Consider the following 23,792-nt stretch of genomic DNA (forward strand, 5'->3'; position numbering starts at 1 on the left):
TCATCTAAAAGATAGAAGATCTTTTCAGTGTGGTGAATGTGCAAAAACAATACAAGTGACCTCACCCGCATAAGAAATTCAAAAAATTTCTCTGGAAGGCTAATTCGGATTCTCGCGAAAACCTAATCAGCCCACCAAGGCATAAAATCGCAAGTGTGCGACTAAAAGAATATCTCAAAAAACGGCTGGGAGTTACCCAGTGACCCAAAGGGCATGCATTTACGAGCATGACCCTGAAGTTATATACTGGGAAACACCCACCGTTTCGAGAAATCTAACCAATCACAACCTGTGAGTATATCACGCATATCCGACTAGCGGTATATCTCAAGAAACAGCTGAGGAATCTCATATATCTTAAGGGGCATGCCTTTCTCGCATAAACCTTGGGCTAACGGAAACACCACACTGTTTCAAGCAAACCTACTAGTCGAAATATACGATTCTATGGGAACAGGGAACGCTAGCGTATGTCGCAAATGGCTGGGTGTATCGCAGTACCTCAAGGAAAATGCGATCGCACGCATGAGCATTGGAATACGGTGACACACCCACCATTTGAAAGACTTAACCATTATCCCCACAACAAAATATACAGAGAATATAGAGAAAACCCTAAGTTCTAAACAAAGGGTAAAAGCGATAAAATCCTCAGAATTCTTAAAGGAAGTAGATATGCGAGTATTCAAGATGCTCATCCAAATACCCGCGAGTATTCCAGAGATAAGCAATCAAAAAGGTGTGAATATTCAAAATATTCTTCCTGAATTGGCGGTTATGCCAATTACAGGTCTGTTTTCTCCTAGGGATTACCCAGTTCTAACAAGGGGTAAGACTCTATGTGTATTTCCTACAACTAAGCATGCATTTTCAACCTTTTTTCCAAAAACATTCAGAAGTGTAAGGCTTTTTCTCAAATCCAGAAACAAAATTCAAAAGAAGATTCGAAAGACTAACCTTGGGATTCAATGCTCCTCTGTAAATAGTCTCGATCGTTTTGAGAAGCTGTGACAATTCAAAAGGGGCAGAACAGAAATTTGTTTGAAAAAGGGGGTTTCTTGCCTTTGAAAAGCTTCGGGTGAATGGAGAAAATGAAAATGAGAGGGAAAGTAAGAAAATTGTTTCGTATCAGAGGACTTAAATACCAATACCCCTCATAAATTGGGATTGTGACACGTGGCAACAGGAATGCCTAAGGTCATCCCATCCAACGGCCAGCCATGGGCACACCTACATGAAAACTGAAGAATTTCATGACGTGGCACCATAAATAGGATAAAATGAAATAATTACAGCCGTCATTTTTCGAAACCCTCGATGGGACAACCAAAGGTCACCACCTCGTGATAACCTTTCACCTGTCTCTCGCGTATAGTTTCCCTCATGACCGCACCTGTCCAGTCGCGAAACTAGGGGCATGTGTTATAGTGAGATATTTCTCACCTAGAAACTCAAGACCAGACTCCTATTTGAAGGACACGTGTACTCAATTTCCCCAAGGAAAGCTGAGATGTCAATGAGAGACTCCTCGAGTTTAAACCTCGCTTGAGCTAAACTCAGCGAGATGATGCGAATATGACCAAGTCTAATCGCATTCGCAAGGCTTGCATTATGTAGGACCAAGGAACGGATTTAACTCGCATATACCACGATATATGCGAGTATCCTCTCAATCCTCCTGCGAAAACATAGAGATCGATCCTCTATAAAGCGAGCTGGTCCCGATGACCCAACAACCTCGATAAACCAATATAGACTTGCATGTCTTGGTTCTATCAGCTCGTTATACAATGTTCGTAAATGCGACTATATAAGGACGCAGACATCTTAAACTCAACTAAGTGTTAGGTGTATTCTAAGTCCACGAGCTTATGCAAGAATATGAACAGCTAACTCGCACATTAGAAGTCGCATATGTTGCTGTATTTAGTGAATAGAAAATATTCTTTATTTTTTAAATGTTTACGTTTTTCAGCTTAATTATTGTAAATCAATGTACAAACGGATTGACAATGAATGCAACCGTTGTGTAAATAATCGAACACTTGCTTTGTATATAAAGGAGTGATCCACCGTGAAATGGAACACCTACAGAATCTTTGCAACAGTGGACTAAGCAAACCGTGATCTGACTGAACCACTATATTCCCTCGTGTTCTTTGTATTTCCAGTTTTCATTAAGTATTTGTGTTCCCAGTTCGAGTACTCGCCATTCTAGGTTGAATACTCGCACTTATTCATCATATTATTATTATAATTATTATTGTTATTATTTATTTTGGTGTTGTGAAATTCTTTCAACAACAACTATTACTAATTAGTTATTTTTATCATAATTATAGGTTTATATATGTGTCCGCCCCACATAATGTGAAAATACTAACAAAAGAGTTGATGGAGTATTTGGTTGCATGGTCCATTGATTATAAAGTTATTTACTTTGACTTTAGATAACTGTAGTGTTAATATTTCGATGATGGATAAGATGAAAGAAAAATTGAGAAATGATAATTTACTGTTACAAGGGGAATTACTTCATATAAAATGTTGTGCACATATCTTGAATTTGATTGTTCAACAAGGTTTAGGTGCAATTCAAGATGGGATAGAAACTATTCATGAGAGTGTAGTTTATTGGACCGCAACACCTAAGAGTGAAAAAAATTTGAGGAGGCTAACGATGGATTAAAGTTTTCAAGTAATAGAAAGTTAGTTCTCGATTGTAAAACTAGGTGGAATTATACTTATTTGATGCTTATGAGTGTCACTGTGTATAAGGATGTCATCAATCACCTAGTATAAACTGAGAAAACTATAAACAAGCACCTAGTGATCGAGATTGGATTTTAGCAAAATTGATGTGTGACAAATTGAAATTATTTTACAATGTGACTGAGATGTTTTCAGGAACCAAATATCCCATTACTATGACTAGTCACGTATGATTTTCTTTGTTTTTTTTTTTTGAACAAACTATTCACCTACCTTTTCAATTGTATTTATATATAAATATTTTTTAAATTAAATTAAATAAAAAATAAAAAATTGAGAAAATTAAAGAGAGATTAAATAGAAGTATTTAGAGTAATTTGAGAGTGACATTTCACCGCCTCATATCTCTCCTTTATATATATAGGGCAAGACTATGGTAGGACTTAGCATAAGTTCCCTACTGGTAGGGAAACTTTTTTGACCATTGATTTTAAATCATGTGGTTATTAAGATATAAGGTATATACTCTTACGATAGGACTGCTTATATACAATTAAAACTTTATACATATTATAATAATATTTAATTATATATTTATTTAAAAAAAAATAATATTTATAATTAAAAAAATATGAATTTTTAATTTGAATTATTATTATTTTTTTAAGTTAACTTGAATTATTTTTATATAGGTATTTATTTTAAAAAATAATAATTTTACTTACGAATTTTTCTATTAATTTTTTTTATACTAATAGTTAACTATAATAAAATTGATTACTTAGATACTTTCGCCACTAATTTATTTACATACATAATTTGACCATAATTATCTTTTAAATTAATTTATTTTATTATTATTTTTTATCAAGAAAGATAATTTTTATTAATCAAACCAAGTCCATTACATCCACAAAGGGATTCCCCTTCAAAAGAAAAACTTACAACTCCTTCACATTTTTAAGAACAATTTATCTATACTAGACAACTTTCTTTTCTATACAAGATTAAATCTATTTTTGAGGCTCTCTTTAATGCTACTTCTATACAACTCGGATTCATATACTTTTTCTAATGAGAATTGCTAAAGGCATCATTGGTGTCTAGCACCCTCCTCGGTGTCATGCTGCAGCGCTATTGGTATAATTAAGTATCAAGTTCTATATAACTTAGAGAAGAGCTTTTAGGGAACATCGATAATCAATCGTGGGGAGCCACCTATAGCAGGTACTGAGCATCACTGGTGCCCAATAGCAATGTTATTTTCTTACTTAAATTTCAATTTAGCCAAATATCATAAATTGCACCTGCTAACACATTCTTATGAACATAATATAATTTTTATGAAACATTCTAATATTTTTTTTATTTTTAAAATTATATATGTATTTTTTAAAAACATATTTTTTTTCAATAACAAAAAAAAATTAAAATAACAAAGTCCATTAACTTAAAGCCAAATAAATAAAGCCTATTAATGATACATACACACGACAAATATAAAGCAATTATCTTTCCTACTTTTTTTAACAATTTTTTTATACAGCAGCCGCTTTTTTTTAACCAAAAAAAAATATAATCATAAGTGTACGTACACACTACTATGTAATCTCTATTTGACTTTAATGTTATTGTTAAGAAAATATGAGATATCAATAGAAGAATAACAATAAGATGAATAAAGAGACCAAGAAAATTACAACTTTATGCAACAAAATTACAAGGACTATAGATTAAATAAAAGTTACAATCCCAAAGCACAAAATACAAATAAAGAGAAAGAAAAGATGAGGACAAAGATACAACTCAAAGTAAATATATACACATAAATGTAAAAGCAAAAAGAGAATATATATATATATATAATAAAGAGATATATATATATATGAATGATATATAGTATATATATATTAGTGAATATAGAAGAGATATAATATATATATATAATAAAGAGAAGAAGAGGCAAAAACAAATAGGAAAAAGAAGATGAAGAAGAATGCAAGTAAGTAAAGGGGGATCACCAAAGGCTTGAACAAGGTTTAAACACCTTTGTCCAAAAAGTTTATTTCCCCCTATAGAATACACTTAGGGAATAGAATGGAAATGCTTTTGGAAATAAACAAGCCTCTCAATATTTTCTAGCTTAGTGTTTAGAAGATAGAAAATTGTGTTGTCTACAAGTGAACCAAAGCCCTCTATTTATAGTGTTTTGAGGATCACATTTGAAAATCAAATTCCTTCATCACATGGCTGTTACCAACACATTAATTTGTGTTTGATGGGATGAAAACGTTGGACAAGAGAGCTGGAAACATGCTCAATTAATTTGTATGCGTTTATGAACGTTTTCAAAAATCTGGTTCTAGATGTTCGAAAACAACCATAAAATAACATACAAACTACTATTAAACAACTGTTTCCTGAGAACTCAAAATGTAACTCCTCTCCGAGTTAAATCATTTCTCAACGTCCCAATACCCATTTAAATGATATAATTGAGTATTGTAACAGTTTCTAACAGCTAGAAACTTTTCCCATTAATTCCATAACTCCCATATATAACAACTCACATAATTACATATTTATTAATTTTTGATCCTTAGGTTACAATCTATTTCAGATTTGTAACTCCTCATTTGTTACAATTTATGTGTATTATTATACTATAATGATATAATATAACCTCCAACACATAATATATATCAATCTCATATTAATATATAATATGCCACATTTTAATCTTCATTATATATTTGTTAAATAACAAATATATAACAGTTATTGACCAAAAAACTACCCCATGCTATGAGGTACAAACTAAGGGTCTTACAGTAAAATTACCCATTATATTTGTTACTTTTATATGCTTGCAGTGATGTAGATATTGGATCTATGTATGTATATATTCTTTATAATTTTTTATGATAAAAATAATTTTTTTTGCAGTCAGATAAAAATAATTTTGATTCAAAATTTTTGTAAAATGATAATAATAAAACTTTGGATGTGTTTGTGCAACAAATATTAGTAGTTTATTTATTTTTTAATTAAAAGAGTGATAAATATTTTTAAAAAATGTGTAGTAAAATTATTTTAGATAGGAGTGCGTCGATACACCCCTTTTAGGGGTGTATTGTAGAATTTTCTTATAACATTGAACTACTAAAAATAGACCATTAAACAAAAAAAAAAAATTACTAAACGAGGCCTAAGAACACTTACAATAGATACTTTAAATAGAGAATTTTTAAAATATTTAAAGAATTAAACTGAAAACACGCTATATTAGATGCTCTAAACTCCTTCTCTATTTTAAAGCTTCTTTGAAATTTACTATTCATGCTCTACATTTATAGAATATTATTCATTGCTCTAAATATTTTTTTATTAATTGTTGTAGATTTTAGTTTTACTTTTCATATGGGGGTATGTGTAAATATTAATATTATATGTTTAAAATGAATAAAATATATTAAAATTTGAAAAAAAAAAAAAATAGAATTTTAGTGATGTATTTCAAAGAAGGTAATATATGGTGTAATGTAAAAATTTTGAGATAAAATAGAAAACATTAAGTTTTGGTAATAATAGAATAAAAAATTGCAGAGGTACTCTAAAAGCGTAAAAAATCTAAGTGCATGTTTGGCATCATAACTAAAAAATTATTTTTTGTTTTTAAAAACAGAAAATTGTTTTTTTAAAAACAATTTGGCTTATTTGGCCTTGTTTTTTTAAAACAGTTTTTAGAAAACAAAGTTACAAAAAACAAGAATTTTGAAAACAACAAAATGTTGTTTTCTGTTTTAAAAACCAATTCACTTTTGGTCAATATTGTTTTTAAAAAATACTAACCAAACATGATTTGTTTTTAAAAACTTCAAAAACTATTTTTTGTTCTCATTTCTAAAAACAATTTTTTGAAAACAAAAAACAAAAAACTATTTTTTGTCATTATAAAGGAAATTGCATTGTATACCTACTTTATTTTACATGTTAATTTTTACATTTATTTTTATATTATTTTAGAGAAACTTAATATAGATAATGTTTCTAGTATATCCCTAAAGTTAATGTGATAGACTTAAGTAGAGGGTGAGGGTATATTAAACAATCTACTCACAAAAGTATATTTTAATGAAATATAGTATAAAAAAAATATTTCTCAACTTTTCTCAAATTATAAAATGAAATAAATTTGTATTTACTATCAAAAGCCCAAAAATAGGCCTAAGCCCAAAAAGCCCTGTCTGCCAACCCAAACACCAAACAAAGAGAATTAAATTTGGTATTTCTGCAACTCATACCAGTCCACAAAGTCTCCAGCAGCCACGTGGCGAGTCCCTTTTCCTGTCCCACTGCAGGACCCACGGATGCAGCATTTGTCTCCAGCGCCTCTCCACTTGCATGATATAATCTTCTACAAGTTGATCAACAAAAATTCATTTACAATTAATCTACTTTAATTTTTTATTGGTCTATTTTATTTTCTTATGTGGACAAAACAAAAAAATCCTACTATAGAATCCTCCTATATATAGATTAGATTTTGAAAAGCAACATAGATGCTAGGCCATTAATGAAAAAAAATATTATATATATTATATAATGAAAGAATCATTGTATAGATAAAATTAAGGGAGCCAGAGCCAATCATATAATATGGCACCGCTCTTGATCTAACACCACTGAGGTAATTAACTACCGATTCCCTATAATTTTTATTAAAAGTAAAATAAGTTTCTCAAAGTGTACTAGGCAGTAAACACCATAAGTAACCTTTAACATCTCTCTTACCATAATTATACCCTTGTCGAATTCACGTAAATCCTTTTACCAAATGCGGGCCAAAAATGCTTATAATTTACATTACCAATCATAGTTGATTATTTCTTAACAATTTACTCATGCCTTTCAAAGTATGCTAATTAATGTGAGGAATTTGCAAACGCAAGACGGTGCCCTAAACGCAAGTGTTAAATTTTCTTGTGAATGAGAAGTTTAGCGTATAATATCAAAATAATAACTCAAATTTCACTGCTGCTAGACTCCAAGCCGCATAAGAATTGTGGTATAATCATCTTGAAATGGAACATCAAATTCCAATGTGGTCAAACTCAACTAAGAACCAAGATAAATAAACCAGCTCAAGAAGAAGACCTCTAAGCTCTAAGAACCCACTTCCTACTCCGACAATGGATCGACCTCCACAGAAGGTGGATCCAATGGATCCACCTCTGTCGTAGAATGTGGAACCAACAAAAGATCCCTAAGCTGCTGGGGATCCACCTCCGAAGGTGCACGAGTGAGAGCACATTGTGCAGTTGTCGTCTTTGGGAAGGCTATAACATCCCTGATGGAATTAGCACCAGCCAACAACATCACTAGTCTATCCAATCCATAAGCTATGCCCCCTGTACCAGAACATTGTACAATTACTATACCATATTTGCTGTGATCATCAGCCAATGACCAGAGAAAGAGAGAGAGAGAGAGAGAGTGAGAGGTTTCCATACCATGAGGAGGAGCACCCATGTCCAATGCTTCAAGAAGATAGCCAAATTTAGCTTCAGCCTGTAGATAAAACAGCATATTACCACCCCCAATAATTATTTTTTGTTTAGAAGAACATAAAATTTTATGCCTTAAGGGTCAAAAGATGCAAGTACTTGTATAGAGTGAGATAACTAAAAGAAACTTTTAAGCCAAACGCTAGTAGTGTCAAGGCCTAACCATATTTACCTCTTCAGCAGATATGCCAATAATTTCCAAAACTTTTTGCTGAACCTCCCGTTTGTAAATTCTTAAACTTCCTCCACCAATCTAACAAATATCAATCATTGTGAGGAATGATGACATTGCGCTTCTGAGCTAAAGGTTAATAAAATTTACACAGCTAAAATGGGGTCAAGATCAAATAATAATATAACTCACTTACCTCTACTCCATTGTAAACCATGTCATAAGCTAAAGCGCGAGCAGATGAAAGATCTTCCATGTCTTCGGGGTTTGGGGCTGTGAAGGGATGATGCAAAGCCTGCAAATGACCATTTTAGGCATATAGGTAGAGCTTTAGCCACCACAAAAAGGAACAACCAGGCTGTTGTAAAAGTGGATGCAAAACTAAATCAAGAAGACAGACCTCAAGCCTTTGCTCCGTGTCATTCCACTCAAACATTGGAAAATCAGTCACCCATAGAATCGAATGCTTGGACTGAATCAGATCCGAAAGCAACAGATGGTGACAGTCAAATTTCAGGAAACTAGGAGTACAATATGTAACTGACACTTAAACAAATGGTTGCAGAACTTACACTGTCAATCAAATCAAGGTCATGTGCTACGAACAACCTAAGTCGATCAAGAGTTCTGTTTACAGAAGCCTGCTGACCGATTGCGAATAGGATAAGATCATGTGGTTTGGTAGACAAACGCATCATGAAGTGATTTATACATGTTGGATCCATACAAGATAATAATGCAGGATTTCCCTCCATGGATCCTGCAAATATTGAAACCATCAACTGTGAAATACATGAAGGAAAACCACTCCCTTTCAAATAAAAAAAAAAAGATGAAACAAGCATACAAACAATTAATTTTTATTACCATCATCCTTCACCTTCAAGAAAGTAAAGTTCTCGGCACCAGATGCAATTGCTTCATTGTAAATATAACCTTTCCGGAGAACATTATTTGAATATTTTTTAGCAGCCGAGGGAATACAAAGAACTTTGACAATCCCCCCTTTATTCAAGGCATGTGAAAAAGGTCTGAATGGGGTATCTGAAAATATATCAGATACCTACAACAGAAGAAACACGCTTTCTAATAAGCATTAAATAGTTACATAATTCCCCTAAAAAGACTAAACGGTGTGATTATAACATAAAAGAAGGCTAGAAGTTTAAAAGAAACATATGCAACTATGCAAGAATAAAAAGAAATGCATAAATTGAATGTTAACATTAGTCAAGGAAGAACCAAGAGAGAGATATTTACATCCTTCAGTTCAAGATCAAATCTAAGATCAGGCCTGTCTGAACCATATCTACTCATGGCCTCAGCATATGTAAGCCTAGGGAAGGGATTCGGTAGATGAACACCTTTAATCTCTAAAAAAACCTGCAACACACAAAGCTTTCGCATCACTCCCAAGAACGAAAGTCGAGAGCAAACCTTAATAATTCATTTATCAAAGGAAAGCGGTAGGACCCCTCTAGCTACTCAAAATTTTTAGTTATTCATCCACAAACATTATCAATCCAACATAGCTCAAAATCCGGTACGGTTTACATCAATTAAGCTACTTCATTATATACTAACCTTTCTTATCAAATCTTCATTAAGCCTCCGCATTTCTTCCAAAGGAGTGAAAGCAAGTTCCATATCAAGTTGTGTGAATTCGGGTTGTCTATCTCGCTCTCGCATCTTCATCGCGAAAGCATCTTCACATAAAAAAAGAAACAAATTCATACCGCACCAAGCAATGAGTTTAACAAGAATAAAAGCGTAAAGCTCGAGCATGAGCAAATCAAGTGAATCAAACATAACCTCAAACTACAAGATAAAGCAAAACTTACTTGGCTACTTGATAGTATTTATCAAAACCAGAAACCATTAGCATTTGCTTGAATAGTTGAGGGCTTTGAGGCAAAGCATAAAATGTCCCTGGCTTCAAACACGAAGGTGAAATCGGTTCGAAAGCAAGAAGGAGGCAAATAGCCCACAGAAGATTGTAAGATTAAAAACATATTTGGCATGTACCTGATTGAATAATAAATGTTCAATTATCAGAAAGTAATACCTATATTCATTTCATCACGTTTAAATATATCAAAGAATGAACCAAAGTTTCAAAATTTGAAGCAAAACTAGAAGCATGGCTCCACTTGTTGACACATTTAGAAAATAATTCTACAACTAAGTAAGAGCAAAGTAGTAAGAATTTGTTTATAACAAAACAAATTAAAGAAATCGCATCTTAAAAACATAGCATGGGAAGGATTACTCAGCATTTTAACTTAAACTTTCCTGAATTATCTATAGCAATTAATAGGTACAAAAGTAAATGAACAAAAATTTATAACTTAATGGCTGCTGCATTGATATTGTACCTGAACCCTTGAGGGAACCAAATAATCTCGTGCACCTTCTGGAGTAGATCTAGAGAGTATTGGAGTCTCAATCTACCTTATAACCATGAGCGGGAATCAGAATCAAAGTGCTAAATGAACCCTCTTTCTTTTCTATTCAATTATGGGACATAATTCAGAAGATGGTACCTCCACAAAGCCATGCACATCTTCAAGGTATCTTCGAATAAGTTTCATGACATTGTGGCGCAGTAAAATGTTGGAATTCATTTGTTGGCGACGCAGATCAAGGCACCGATATCTATGAAAACAAATCTGAGTACATTTAACATTAAATAGTCCCAACAAATACCATGTGTAAAGACAGTTTTTGAATCCTATGTGAACCACATTTTGTCGTGGGAAAACTATATTGAACTACATTATGTCCCAAGTGATTCACAGAATCAAATACCTTAACCGAATTTCCTCCTTCACAGAATCTTTTGCCTCATCCCCAGTAGTATGAATCGAAAAGGGCAGCTTCAATTTTACATCGTTTAGTAATTGAACATGCTCTGCTGCAACCTAACATACATAGACAATACAAAACTAAGCTACATAAATAAAAAAGTGACTACATTAACAAATAGAATATGAACAAGACAAGCAAGTCAATAGTAGTTTTTACTTCTATATAGCCAGTTTTCATTTTCTCGTTGATTGAAGCGCTTGGCCGATGCCTAACAATACCTTCTACTGCAATTACATACTCAATTCTCAAGTCCTTAATAATAGAATGCACATCAGGAAAATCATCCTTAGGTGTTGTGACCTATAACAAAAAAAAGAAAAAATCAAATTAAATTTAAATACTTGCCGGAAAACTTTTCAACAAAAGGAACTGAAGACATCAAAGAAAGAGTCAAAACTCGTACCTGTACAACACCAGTATGGTCTCTAAGGATTAAGAAAGTCTGCTTGGCATGAAAACGACGAAGCGAGACCCACCCGCATAACCGAACCCGTTTGCCTACGTCGTCCACCGAAAGCTCACCACAAAGTCCGGTCCGACTAACCCAATCGAGGGTTTCCTTGACTGGAATCAAAGGAGATTTTGGAGTCTCGGTAAGAGCATCGTTAGGAGGAGTTGAGAAAGCGGAAACAGAGCAAAAGGTTCTTCTGTTTCCACAAAGTGTTTTGGGAATTAAGGATCTGAGAATAATGGTGTGGAATAAGAGAGTGAATCGAGGCTTGACGCTAACCGATATGAGAGGGTACGCTTTGAGAAGTACGGACATGGCGGATAACTTTCAAAGAAGAAGAAAATTAAAAGCTTTGGGTTTCTCTGAAATCTGAACTAGTGAACTCTGAAGATGAGCTTCGAAGAGGGTTTTAGGATTTTAGTGATAACTAGCTTTTGAACATGCGTTGCACGTGTAACATATATTATTCGTATTCAGCTCTGATTTATATTTTTTTTTTACTAAATGTAGACATGAAATATTAAATTTTTTTTATTTAAAAGAATACGTTCAAATAATTTGATTAATGCAATATGACAACTAAAATGATCGAAGTGTTTAGCTTAAACTATATAGTATATATAAATAATGAGAATGCTAAATACACATTTAAATTTCACACATTTATTATTTATAATAATATGAATTAAATATTATTTATATATACTTTTAAGTATTATATCACATTTTATTGTACTTGAGATTAATTATACAGTATAAAATATGTGTAATTTGAATATTTCTCAATATTTATAACTTAACTTATTTTAATGTGTTAACCAATAATTTTGGAACAAAATATATATAAAATAATAAAAATTTATATCAATTTAATTATAGACATTGTTGGTGAAATAAAAATGGTATAGTAAAAATAGATTTAAAGGTTAAAAAAAGGATAACATAAAAAGGAAAAAAAAAGGTCTCCCCTGCTATGTTAAATTCTATTTTAGATCTTCTGTTTTAAAAAATAATAAAAATGATCATATGATAATTCAAATGTTAAAAAATAATCCCCTTAACATATTTTTAGTAAATTTTTTTCATTAAAAAAAGTAACAGTATTATTTATTTTTAATAATTGTAATTTTTAAATTATTTAAAATTTAGTTGAAGCTCAACTAAAAAAAGAATTGCTTAAAACAAAATTCAACTAAAATTGTGTCTAAAAGATTATTTTTACCATTTTAATAACACAAGGTTTTTTTTTTTTAAAAAAAAAAAAAAAAAAAAAAATTGAGATTCCAAATTAGAGTTTATGTAAAATAGAGGAGACCTTTTTTTTATTATCCCAAAATAAAAAATCTAAATATTAAAGATAAATATATTTTTTTTTTCAAAAACAAATATAATAAATTATAGAAGTTTTGATTTAATTCATTATATATTTTTTTTTAAAATAAGGGATATTTGCAGCAAAACTTTTTTAACATTTGTAATTGTTACACATATAACCCTAATAAAAAAAAAGTTATGGCAGAAGTACCTTACCTTACGATTTTGTTGTAGTATTACTATTTTTTTATTGTTAAGTGTCAATTTAGCCCGTTAAGTGACAACTCAGAAACTTGTAGTGACATATTTCTTTAGCTTATTTAATACGTGATCTAATAATGTGTCACCACGTGTTTTTGAATTGACACTTCAGTCAAAAAATAGTACAATTGTAACAAAATCGTAAGATAAGATATTTTTGCTACCTTTTTTTTAGGGAAATTTACAAAAATACTGGAATTTGGGTTAACTTTTACAAAAATACTGTCACACGGAAATTTTTTCAAAAATACTGTGTTTTTATAAAACACCAGTAAAAAACAAAGCAGAACAACTCAAAACAACAGTAAAACACTAGTAAAACACCAGTAGAACACCAGTGAAAATTTAACACAGTATACTGCAATATGAAACTTATAAAAAAACACAGTAAAAAAGTAAAAAATACCGCTTGGCAGTATTTTTGTAAAAAAATGACAAAAGTTAGTATACCATGTAAATTTCCCTTTTTTTATTAGGGTCACATGTGTAACAATTGTAAATATTAAAAGAATTTCGCCATAAATATCCCGTAAAATAAAAATGCTATGGTGGAAATATGCTCAAAGGAAAAAAATCAAGGTTTAGACAAATTATTTCTTGTTATAGTATTGGTATTTAGACATCTTTAGAGCACTTAGAAATAAGATATAATAGACTCAACAAAATAGTTATGGGTGATTCCTACAATGCATCCTCTTAAAAAATGTGTAATGGTGCACCTCTATTTGTTTCGGTATCCAGAAAATTTTTTAGTCTAATTGTTTTTATAGTCACATACATTATAATTATTTGAGATATTCTATAAAATTTTGAGAAATTCAGAATAATTTATAAAATAGAAAATAATATTTAAACAGTCTATTTCATATACGTATAAAATAAAAATCATGATTTGTTTAATTTAATTTTTTAAAATCTTGCAAGTTGTCTTATATAATTACAACTTGTATTATCATAAAAAAAAAATTAAATAAAAAATTTTTCTCTCACAACTAATATTAGTGTATTAATATATTCCTTTTAGAAAATACATAGAATTTTCTAATAGTTATAATAGCTTAAAATATGATGTTGGTGATTCTACAATACATCCCCTTAAAATAGATGTACTGATGCACCCTCTACTTATTTCGGCATCCAGAGAAAATATTTAGTTTAATATTTTTTTTTATATACATTATAGCTATTTAAGATATCCTACAAAATTTTGAGAAATTCGGAATAATTTACAATATAGAAAATAATGTTCAAACACTCTATTTTACACGCATATAAAATAAAATAGTCATGCGTGCAACACACTGTTTGAACGCAATTTTGGTGTGTTAAATTTTTTCGAATTTCTTAAAATTTTGCAAGATGTCTTAAATAATTATAATTTACATGATCATGAGAAAAAACTTGACTAAAATATTATTTCAGATGCTAAAACAGATAGAGATGTATCGGTGTATCTCTTTTAAGGGGGTGTATTATAGAATTTTCGAAAGAGATTTTTCAAATTGATGAAGAAAAAATATATATAGTTATAATAGTTTAATTAAAAGAGGTTTAACCAAATTAATGAAGAAAATATATATATATATATATATACATATTTATTTATATATACCTTAGCTTGGAATGTGAAAAACGGACAAAAATAGTACTTTAAAAATGAAAAATGAAAGTTACCCTCTCACATCACATGCAAGGATCACTCTATACCAAACTACTCTTGGAAAGTAATAAAAACACACCGTTTTGGTTGACGTTTTGGATCAATAGTATATGTATTCACTCTTTTTATATATGTATATGTAAGATATGTAAGATTAGTGAATTACAGTGTGGACGTCAGCAGAAGATCACACACGTGTCAGGAATTTTTAGTTAACATTACTACTTTCATATAATTTTTATTTCAATAATATTTAAAGTTAGGTGTACAAACGGATCAACTTTACATCTAATTACAAAATTTCTTTTTTATAATGGAAGTCTGTCTTACTTTTTTTTTTAATAAAAATAATTTTTATTAGACAGAAACGTGCGCTAATACAGAAGACTGAAAGGCAAGGGAAATATCACTCTCAAAACAGAGAAGACCTGACCAATAACAAGCACCACATGTCATACAGTGCGTGGCTTTGTTAGCAGACCGTTTAACATGACCAATAAAAACATTACTTAAAGAAGATAAAATAATTTGACAATCTTTAACAAATAAACCAAAAATAGAAGGCATAGATACCTAAGGATAGCTTGAACAATTAAACTGCAATCCATCTCTAAAATGACATTTGACTTGTTATTCATCTTTATCCAACTAAGTGCTTTTTTGACACTTAAAATTTCTGCAATTTCGGGTCAGCAGCTGACAGAAGAAATAGTTGAAAACGCCTCCATTACATGACCATCACAGTGGCGTGCTACAAAACCCGTGCCTATCTCATTTGTGTCTTCAAAAACCGCCCCATCCACATTAATTTTTAACTGACCAGCAGCCGGTTTGGACCAGTAATCTTTTGTATCAGCGTGATTGGCAGCCAGAGACACTGAGCCCAGCCGCTTAGACTGAGCACTCGTCCATTGTCGAAGAGTGGTACGAGCCAACCAAATAACATCAGCAGCACTACAGCTTCTACCATTCCAAAGCGTATCATTCTGAGCCTTCCAAATTGCCCAACCAACCATGACGGCTTCTTCCACCAACCCCATATTGCCCACTACCAACACTTCCATAAACCAGTCAAAAAAATTGTTTGTTGTGGAGTGGTGGCCAACACCTAACGCAGATCGGAGCCAACATGAATGAGCAAAGGGGCATTGAACCAAAACATGGAAAATTGACTCGTTCCCATAACTGCACAACACACAATGTAACTCCACCGGAACATGTTTACTAGAAAGTTGAGTACGCGTAGGCAAACAACCTGAAAGAGCTTTCCAAACAAAATGTAAAACCTTAGGAGGAGCTTTAATCTTCCACAACATCTTCCAAACATCATCCTCCATAGAGGAGTTCTACCATTGACCGACTGTAGATGATTATAGGAACTTTTGACAGTGAAAAAACCAGTTGGATCCTTGTTCCAAAACGAACTATCACTTACAAGATTATCACTCAAAGGCACCTGTTTGATGAGCTCAACATCACAGGAATCAAACAAGTCCTCAATAAGCTCCAAGTCCCACTATCTACTACCTGACTTCATGAGTTGAGACACTTTACAATTGGTCAGTGCCGGATGATTAGAGACCACATACAGATTATCCTCAAACAAAAGCCAAGGCGTGTTAAGCACCTCAGTAGATGAACCAGGTCCTATTCTCCTACGAGCACCATCTTTGAGTAGTGATTGTGACTCAAAGACACTATGCCATATAAAGCTCGGATTGCCACCCAACTCAGCTTCCAAGAATGTACAGTTAGGAAAATATCGAGGCTTATATATCCGTCCCACAAGGGAATCCTGATGCAGCAGTAACCGCCAACCTTGCTTACCTTACAAGGACAGATTATACTCACGCAAACTTCGAAAACCCATCCCTCCAGAGTTCTTATTTTTGCATAGCTTCCTCCAACTAAACCAACTCACCCCTTTTCTACCACTCGAACTCTACCAATATTTAGCCATAAGGCTTTCCAGACGTGAACAAGTTTTCAAAGGCAATAAGAACACAGACATAGCATATTTTTTTTTTAATCATTTAAATTTGTTCTCATCTTTGTATATCACATGTTATCATCACCATATCTCACTAACTCATTATTACTTTAGCTTACCAAAAAACAAATCAAACAATGAGTTAACATTATTAACTTTTAATACAATTTTTCTTTGAATAATAGGATAAGTTAGGTGTAAGAGAAATATTTTAAGATATATATATTAGGTTGATGTTACGAGCAATACACGTATAATTAGTTTTTTTTAATTAGGTTCAATTAGTTGATGTTAAGTACAATACATGCATGTTTAATTTTTTTTAATTAGGTAATGTATTTTTTTTAATTTTTAAACGGGATTTGAAATTTTGATCTTTAAGAAAAAAAAATTAGCTATTGCTGCATTCGTGTGTCATTTGGATATGATTATATATATACGTACTCATTTCCAAAAATCTTACTTTTAGTCACAACAAAATTTGTGACTAAAAGTAAAAAAGTTGTGACTAATTATAAATTATTATCTTATGTTGTGACTAAAACGTCCGTGACTAATGGTATTAGTCACAGAAATTAAAATTTGTTGCGACTAAATGTATTTTTAGTCATAATACTTGTTGTTACTAAAAATAAATTAGTGACAACTTATGTCTAAATGGTATGTTTTAGTCACAAATAATTTTTTGTTGTGACTAAAAGTCATATTTAGTCACAAAAAAATTATATTGTGACTAAACAGTTGTCACTAAAGGTAGCAGTTTTTTCTAGTGACTTTTTAAATTTTTAAAATTTTATTATTAGGTAACGTATCTGAAAATAGATATATTGTATTTAACCATATTCTTAACCAAAACTCACATAACTAAATTTGAGTGTATCTATATATAGGCTGGATTCGTAAATTTAATATAAAAGTTTTTTATTCCAAAATTTTATGAAAAATATGATGTGTGAATCGATTTACCATAACTAAAACGGAAAGCAATCAATTGTTATCGAGCTTACCAATCCCAAGGTTCCTTCTCCAATCTCGACAGTCGCAAAATAAGGAAGAACATGTCCTTGAATCTGTTTACCAAGTTAAATTCTAGGGTTCTCAACCCAAGATGGTTTTCTTGGAGCCTACTTGCCCTTTGTCGAATCACGCCGGCATTATTGGCTCGCAGGCTTGTTCGCAACTTTCCACATCTTGTTGGCATCACTTCCAATCTTACCAGCAAGATGACTGAGATTTCATCAAAAATGGGGATTTTAAGAGCTTATATCAAAAGAGTTTAAATCTCTCTTTCGGTAAGTATTAATCTTCATTTTTATTTTTTCAAAATTTCTCTTTTCCCCTTGTCTATTTTCTTCCCGAATTATTCTTGTTTGTAGGCATCTCTCTTTTCTCAGCTAGCTCACCAAAGAGGCCTTCAGAGAATCAAGCAACTGGAGTCCGAGCTTTGTACAACCGTTGAGCAACGTGAGGTTGTTGCGAGGCAATGAAATGACTCTCGAGCCAAAATCACTCATTTATTGAAGGAAGTTGAGGATCAAAAGAAGAGCCATAAGACTGAGCTCGATGGTGCTAAAAAAAGGCAAAGGATCTCCGCAAAGCTTATCAGAAGACCATTGAAGAACTTAGCGAGGCCAACCAAAAGCTTAATGAGGCAAAGCAAACAAGAAGCTTGATAAAGCCAAGAAGAAACTTGACGAGCTGAAGAGAATGCTATAGCCAGAGTTAATTCAATGGCTAAATGTTCTATCTATGGTTAGCCAATCCCAACATGGATTTAAGCTTTTTGGGAGAAGGAGTTGCGGAGATGCTGGCCTATTTTGAGCAAACCAAGAAGGAAGAGGTTGTAGAGGCCGAGGAAGAATAAGAAGAGGAAGAAGAACCATCCAAGTCTCCAACCATGGATGACTTTGATGTGGTATCTATAATGGAGTTTCTAGCAGAGAAGGGGGACATTCCAATTCCAGCAACAAGGAATCTACTTATCATGGGTGAGAATCCTTTAAGGGTTCCCGCTAAAGTGAGATAGCCCCCAGAAGTCAAGCTTCTATCGGCCTTGCAATTGAAGAGGGGTCTGAAAAAGAAGAGGCCAACGTTTGTCATCGCTCCCGCCGTGTACGATACAAAAGTGGAAGAGTATACTCCACCTGAAATTGAGCAGGTGTTAGATGAATTCAAAGATGTGATGCCAGATGAACTCCCGAAGAGACTTCCTCCCAGGAGGAGAGTTGATCATCAAATAGAGTTGGTGTCGGGTGCAAAGCCCCCAGCTAAAGCAGCATACCGATTGTCTCCCCCAGATTTTAAGGAGTTGAAGAGGTAGCCAACGGTGATGCTAGAAGCAGGATTCATCAAGCCATCAAAGGCACCATTTATTGTGCCCGTGTTGTTCTAGAAGAAGAAGGACGAGACCTTGAGACTAAGCATAAACTATCGCACCCTCAACAAAGTGACTGTATGCAACATATACCCCATTCCTTTGATCGCTGATTTGTTTGACCAGCTAAGTGGGGCAAAATACTTCACGAAGTTGGACTTGAGATCAGGCTACTATCAGGTTTGGATCGCAGAAGGGGATGAACCAAAGACAACTTGTGTTACTCGGTATGGGGCATTTGAGTTTCACGTCATGCCATTTAGGTTAACAAATGCGCCAGCAACATTCGGTACACTCGTGAATGAATTCTTCCATGAAGACTTAGATAAGTTCACGGTGGTGTACCTAGATGATATCGTGATCTACAACGCCACTTTAGAAGAGCATCGAGACTGTATTAGCCCTACCAGATGTATGCAAGCCCTTTGAAGTACAGATGGATGCGTCAGATTATGCTTTGGGAGGGGTACTCATGCAGGAGGGCCACCCTGTGGCATTTGAGAGCCGCAAGCTTTCTAAGGCAGCAAAGTGGTATACGGCGTAGGAGAAAGAGCTCCTAACAGTTATTCATTGTTTGCGGAGGTGGATGCATTACTTGTTAGGGTCAAAGTTTGTGGTGAAGATGGACAATGTTGTTGTTAGTCATTTCCTCACACAACCAAAACTAACCCTCAAGCAAGCATGATGGCAGGAATTCTTGGTAAAATTTGACTTCTACTTCGAGCACAAGGCAGGACGTCTGAATCAGGTAGCTGATGCCCTTAGTCGTAAAGCAGAGTTGGCAGCTCTAAAGTTGTTAGCGGGTATGTCAGCTAGCCAAGTGGGTACGCCAATCAAGGAACACATCAATGAGAACCTGGAGAAGGACCTAGTCACAAAGAACATCATGACTCTTGCAAGAAAAGAAAAGACAACTCAACTTTGGGTAGAGGATGACCTCTTGTGGACCAAAGGTGGCCGTTTGTTTGTTCTGAAGGCAGGCAATCTAAGGAGGGTGCTGTTGAGTGAGTGTCATGACACATTGTGGGCGGGTCATCAAGGGTGGCATAGGATGCATGTCCTTTTAAAGCATGGGTATTATTGGACACAAATGCGGGAGGATGTGGTGGACTACACAAGGACCTATCTCGTCTGCCAACAAGACAAAGTGGAGAGGCACAAGACGCCAGGGTTGTTAGAGTCTTTGTTGGTCCCAAGCAGGCCATGGAAGAGTATCTCGCTTGATTTTATTACAAGTCTGCCGAAGACTGGAGACTTGAATGCGATCTTGGTGATCGTGGACAGATTTTCTAATTATACAACCTTCATCCCAGTGTCGAAGCACTGTCCGACAGAAGTGACAGCTCAACTTTTCTTTAAGCATACAGTAAAGTACTGGGGAATACCCCAGAATATAGTAAGTGACCGAGATCGAAGATTCACGGGGACCTTATGGTTCAAACTATTTAAGCTTCTTGTGTCACAAATAAACATCTCCTTGAGCTACCATCCACAGATAGATGGGCAGATAGAAAGATTCAACGGGATGTTGGAGGAGTATTTGCGGCACTTAATGCCAACCAAAAAAATTGGCCGCAACTACTAGATTTAGCTCAATTTTGTTTCAACTCTCAGAAGAGTTCTTCATCGAACAAGAGCTCTTTTGAAGTTGTGAATGGACAGCAACCATTGTTACCCCACATAGTGGATGAGTACCACGGACAGAATCCGCATGCCTTCAATTTTATAAAAGACTGGAAGAAGAATATAGAGATTGCCCAAGCATACTTAGAGAAAGCCTCACGAAGAATGAAAAAGTGGGCAGATCAAAAATGTCGACCGCTGGAGTTCAAAGCAGGTGACTTAGTATTGATCAAACTGTGGGGTCAGAACAATTGAGATTCCGAGGGGACAAGGACATCCTTCATGTCAGCAACCTCAAGTCGTATCATGAAGATCCAAAAGATCCAGCGCGCAACCAGTCTACCAGGGATGACATCAACATTCAATGACGCAGCAGTAGAGAACCAGAAGAAATCCTTGCTGAAAGAACGGTTAGTGTGAAGAGAAAGAAGAGAAAAGAGTACCTTGTCAAATGGAAGTGCCTCACTGATGACGAGATCAACTGGGAGAAGGCAGAGGACTTACAACAGTTTTTATAGAAGACTGAAGATCATGTAGTAGGTTCAATAAGGACGCCAAACAATTAAGTGGGGGAGAATGTGTAGCGATATTTTGCACACGCAAGTGTACGTATCGTTTCAAGTAGTAGACTCACTAGAAGTGAGGTCGATCCCACAGGGAGTGGAGTTAAGTACGTTAAAATTAAACTTTACTTCTATTTGATTAAATAAAAGATAGGAAAAACAATGAAGTATAAGAAAAATAGTTGGAAGCAACGATTCGAGAAAATTGATAGTTAATAAACTAGGGTGTTGATTTCAATTGTTTATATTGAATATGGTTTAATATGATTATTTTCCTAATATTAATTCCTATGCAATAGCAGGTTTACTAAGGTAATTTATAGTCTTCTCAGATATATAAACCTCAATTACATGTAAACTTTCTACTCTCGTGATAAATTTAACATGCAACAGGCATTAAACACAGAAACCCTATAAGCTATCTAAACCATATAGGTACTCTCGTCCTATATCGAAATTCAGTTCTATTCTACTATAGCATATTTGACACTCACTTCTCAGATCTTGCATCAAAATCATAAACAGTTAATTGGTGATCAGGCAATTAAAAGTAATTAAGCACAAATAAAATAGAATACATAGAAATTAAGGGGAAAATAAATCATATTAAAACCATAAAACAATGTTAAACAATATCCATCTAACCCTAATTAAAGTGTTTAGTTACTCATGTTCATTGAAGCACAAATACACATATTAACTAATAGAAAAGAGATGAAAAATAGAGAAGAGAAGAAAAGAAGAATGCTGAAAACCCTGAGCAGTATGTCTCCAGTATTGCAGTTGATCTCTCTACTCTGTATCTGAACTCTCACTTTTTTTCTCTCTGAAATTGCTTGATGAAATCAACTCCATTCTTCCCTTTATATAGGGATTGAAGGCCTAAAAATATGGAAAAAAACGCAATATTTAAATTCCCATTCGGATTTAAATTTTTGGGAAACCTCAAACGAGATATTTTTTTTCTGCTGCGTTGACTGGTAGTATTTTGGCCATAACTCTCTCAATATTTCTCGGAATTGGATGATTCAAGATGTTCCGGAAAGATAAAAGAGAGATCTAGAACTTTCATGTTTTGACTTTTTCCAAAATCTAATCAGAACACCGTCGAATTCAGGCTTGAAGTTTTAGCATTATTTTCTTGCACAGTTCTCTCTATTTTAAATATCATGATATTTTTATCTTTTTTCCCATCTTTTTCTCTGATATTTTTCTAATCTTCTTCTATTTTAAATCTGCAAAAATAAAAGATAACAAGCGTAAAAATGCTCCAAACACGATTAAAACTCAATTAAAAATATACTAAAATTAATCTAAAATTAATACTAAAAATAACCTAACAAATTCCCCCAAACTAAGCTTTTACTCGTCCTCGAGTAAGACACTAAATAAACATTAAACAAGTCAATCTCCAAAACATGAGAAATTTTCAATTAGCTTCAATAACATGATTATGAAAAAAAATTCACTTTATGCATATAATCCAGAATTTTAGTTCAATTACACCCTTGACAGATTTCAATTTATTTTCATTTAGCTCATAAAACCATATAATGCAATTAACTAACAATTAAACCACTTTATGCATGCCAATTACAATCATCAATCCACTAACCCAGAATTCCATATGCTTGCAATACTTAATATTCTCCACTAATATAAATTAATGCACAACTAAGAATCAGAAGGTCTTTCTAGGATTGTAATGTTAGGCTTAGGGTAAATGTAGATGAAATGGTCATTTAGGCTTGTCTATACCATGAGCTTCTCTAATCATGTCACCCAAAATATTTTTCACACAATCCCAATAACCCTTTTTCTAATTACTTGAGAGATATTGAATTTTTTTTTCAACAAAATTGTAACAACTTTATATTTATCTTTTCTTTTTTTTTCTAGATTTGACACTGATTGTCAGATTTTTCTTTTCTTTTCTTTTTTCAAGTTGTTTCCAATCAAATTTTTTTCACATTCTCTCAATTTTCACACTTTTTTCACACACATACAGCAAATTTCTCATCCAAATTCCCCCAAACTAAAGATCTACTTATGGTATAATTAGGTTAAATATTTTGGATATTCATGGGTTTATCTTTTTAGGCTCAATATGTATAGAACAAAGAATAGGTTAAGGCTCAAAAAGGGTAAATAGGATAAAATTTAAGGGATGGCTTGAAAGGCACAATCGATCCAAAAATTGCCTAAATCACTTTCCTAGTCATGCATAATTTATTATT

General features: G+C 33.1%; 1 protein-coding gene and 1 pseudogene across 1 annotated transcript; both read right to left on the reverse strand.

Annotated features, from left to right (window-relative positions):
* Positions 1-7,667: 7,667 nt before the first annotated feature.
* On the reverse strand, positions 7,668-12,212 carry LOC133032673 (aspartate--tRNA ligase, chloroplastic/mitochondrial-like; annotated as a pseudogene).
* Positions 12,213-15,362: 3,150 nt separating this feature from the next.
* LOC115715597 (uncharacterized) lies at positions 15,363-16,342 on the reverse strand. Its single transcript, XM_030644245.2, has 2 exons — positions 15,707-16,342; positions 15,363-15,578 (listed from the first exon to the last, which is right to left on the reverse strand). The coding sequence occupies exons 1-2, from the start codon at positions 16,340-16,342 to the stop codon at positions 15,363-15,365; spliced, it is 852 nt and encodes a 283-aa protein (XP_030500105.2).
* Positions 16,343-23,792: the final 7,450 nt, after the last annotated feature.

This window comes from Cannabis sativa, chromosome X, assembly GCF_029168945.1.
Source record: "Cannabis sativa cultivar Pink pepper isolate KNU-18-1 chromosome X, ASM2916894v1, whole genome shotgun sequence".
Classification (NCBI taxonomy): domain Eukaryota; kingdom Viridiplantae; phylum Streptophyta; class Magnoliopsida; order Rosales; family Cannabaceae; genus Cannabis; species Cannabis sativa.

Bases quoted from the DNA above. Each gene is read 5' to 3' on its own strand.
- LOC115715597 (XM_030644245.2), bottom strand. From the start codon at position 16,342: ATGGAGGATGATGTTTGGAAGATGTTGTGGAAGATTAAAGCTCCTCCT. The intron at 15,579-15,706 runs GTCAGCTGCTGA...AGCTATCCTTAG, and splicing joins CGTTTTCAACTATTTCTTCT to GTATCTATGCCTTCTATTTT.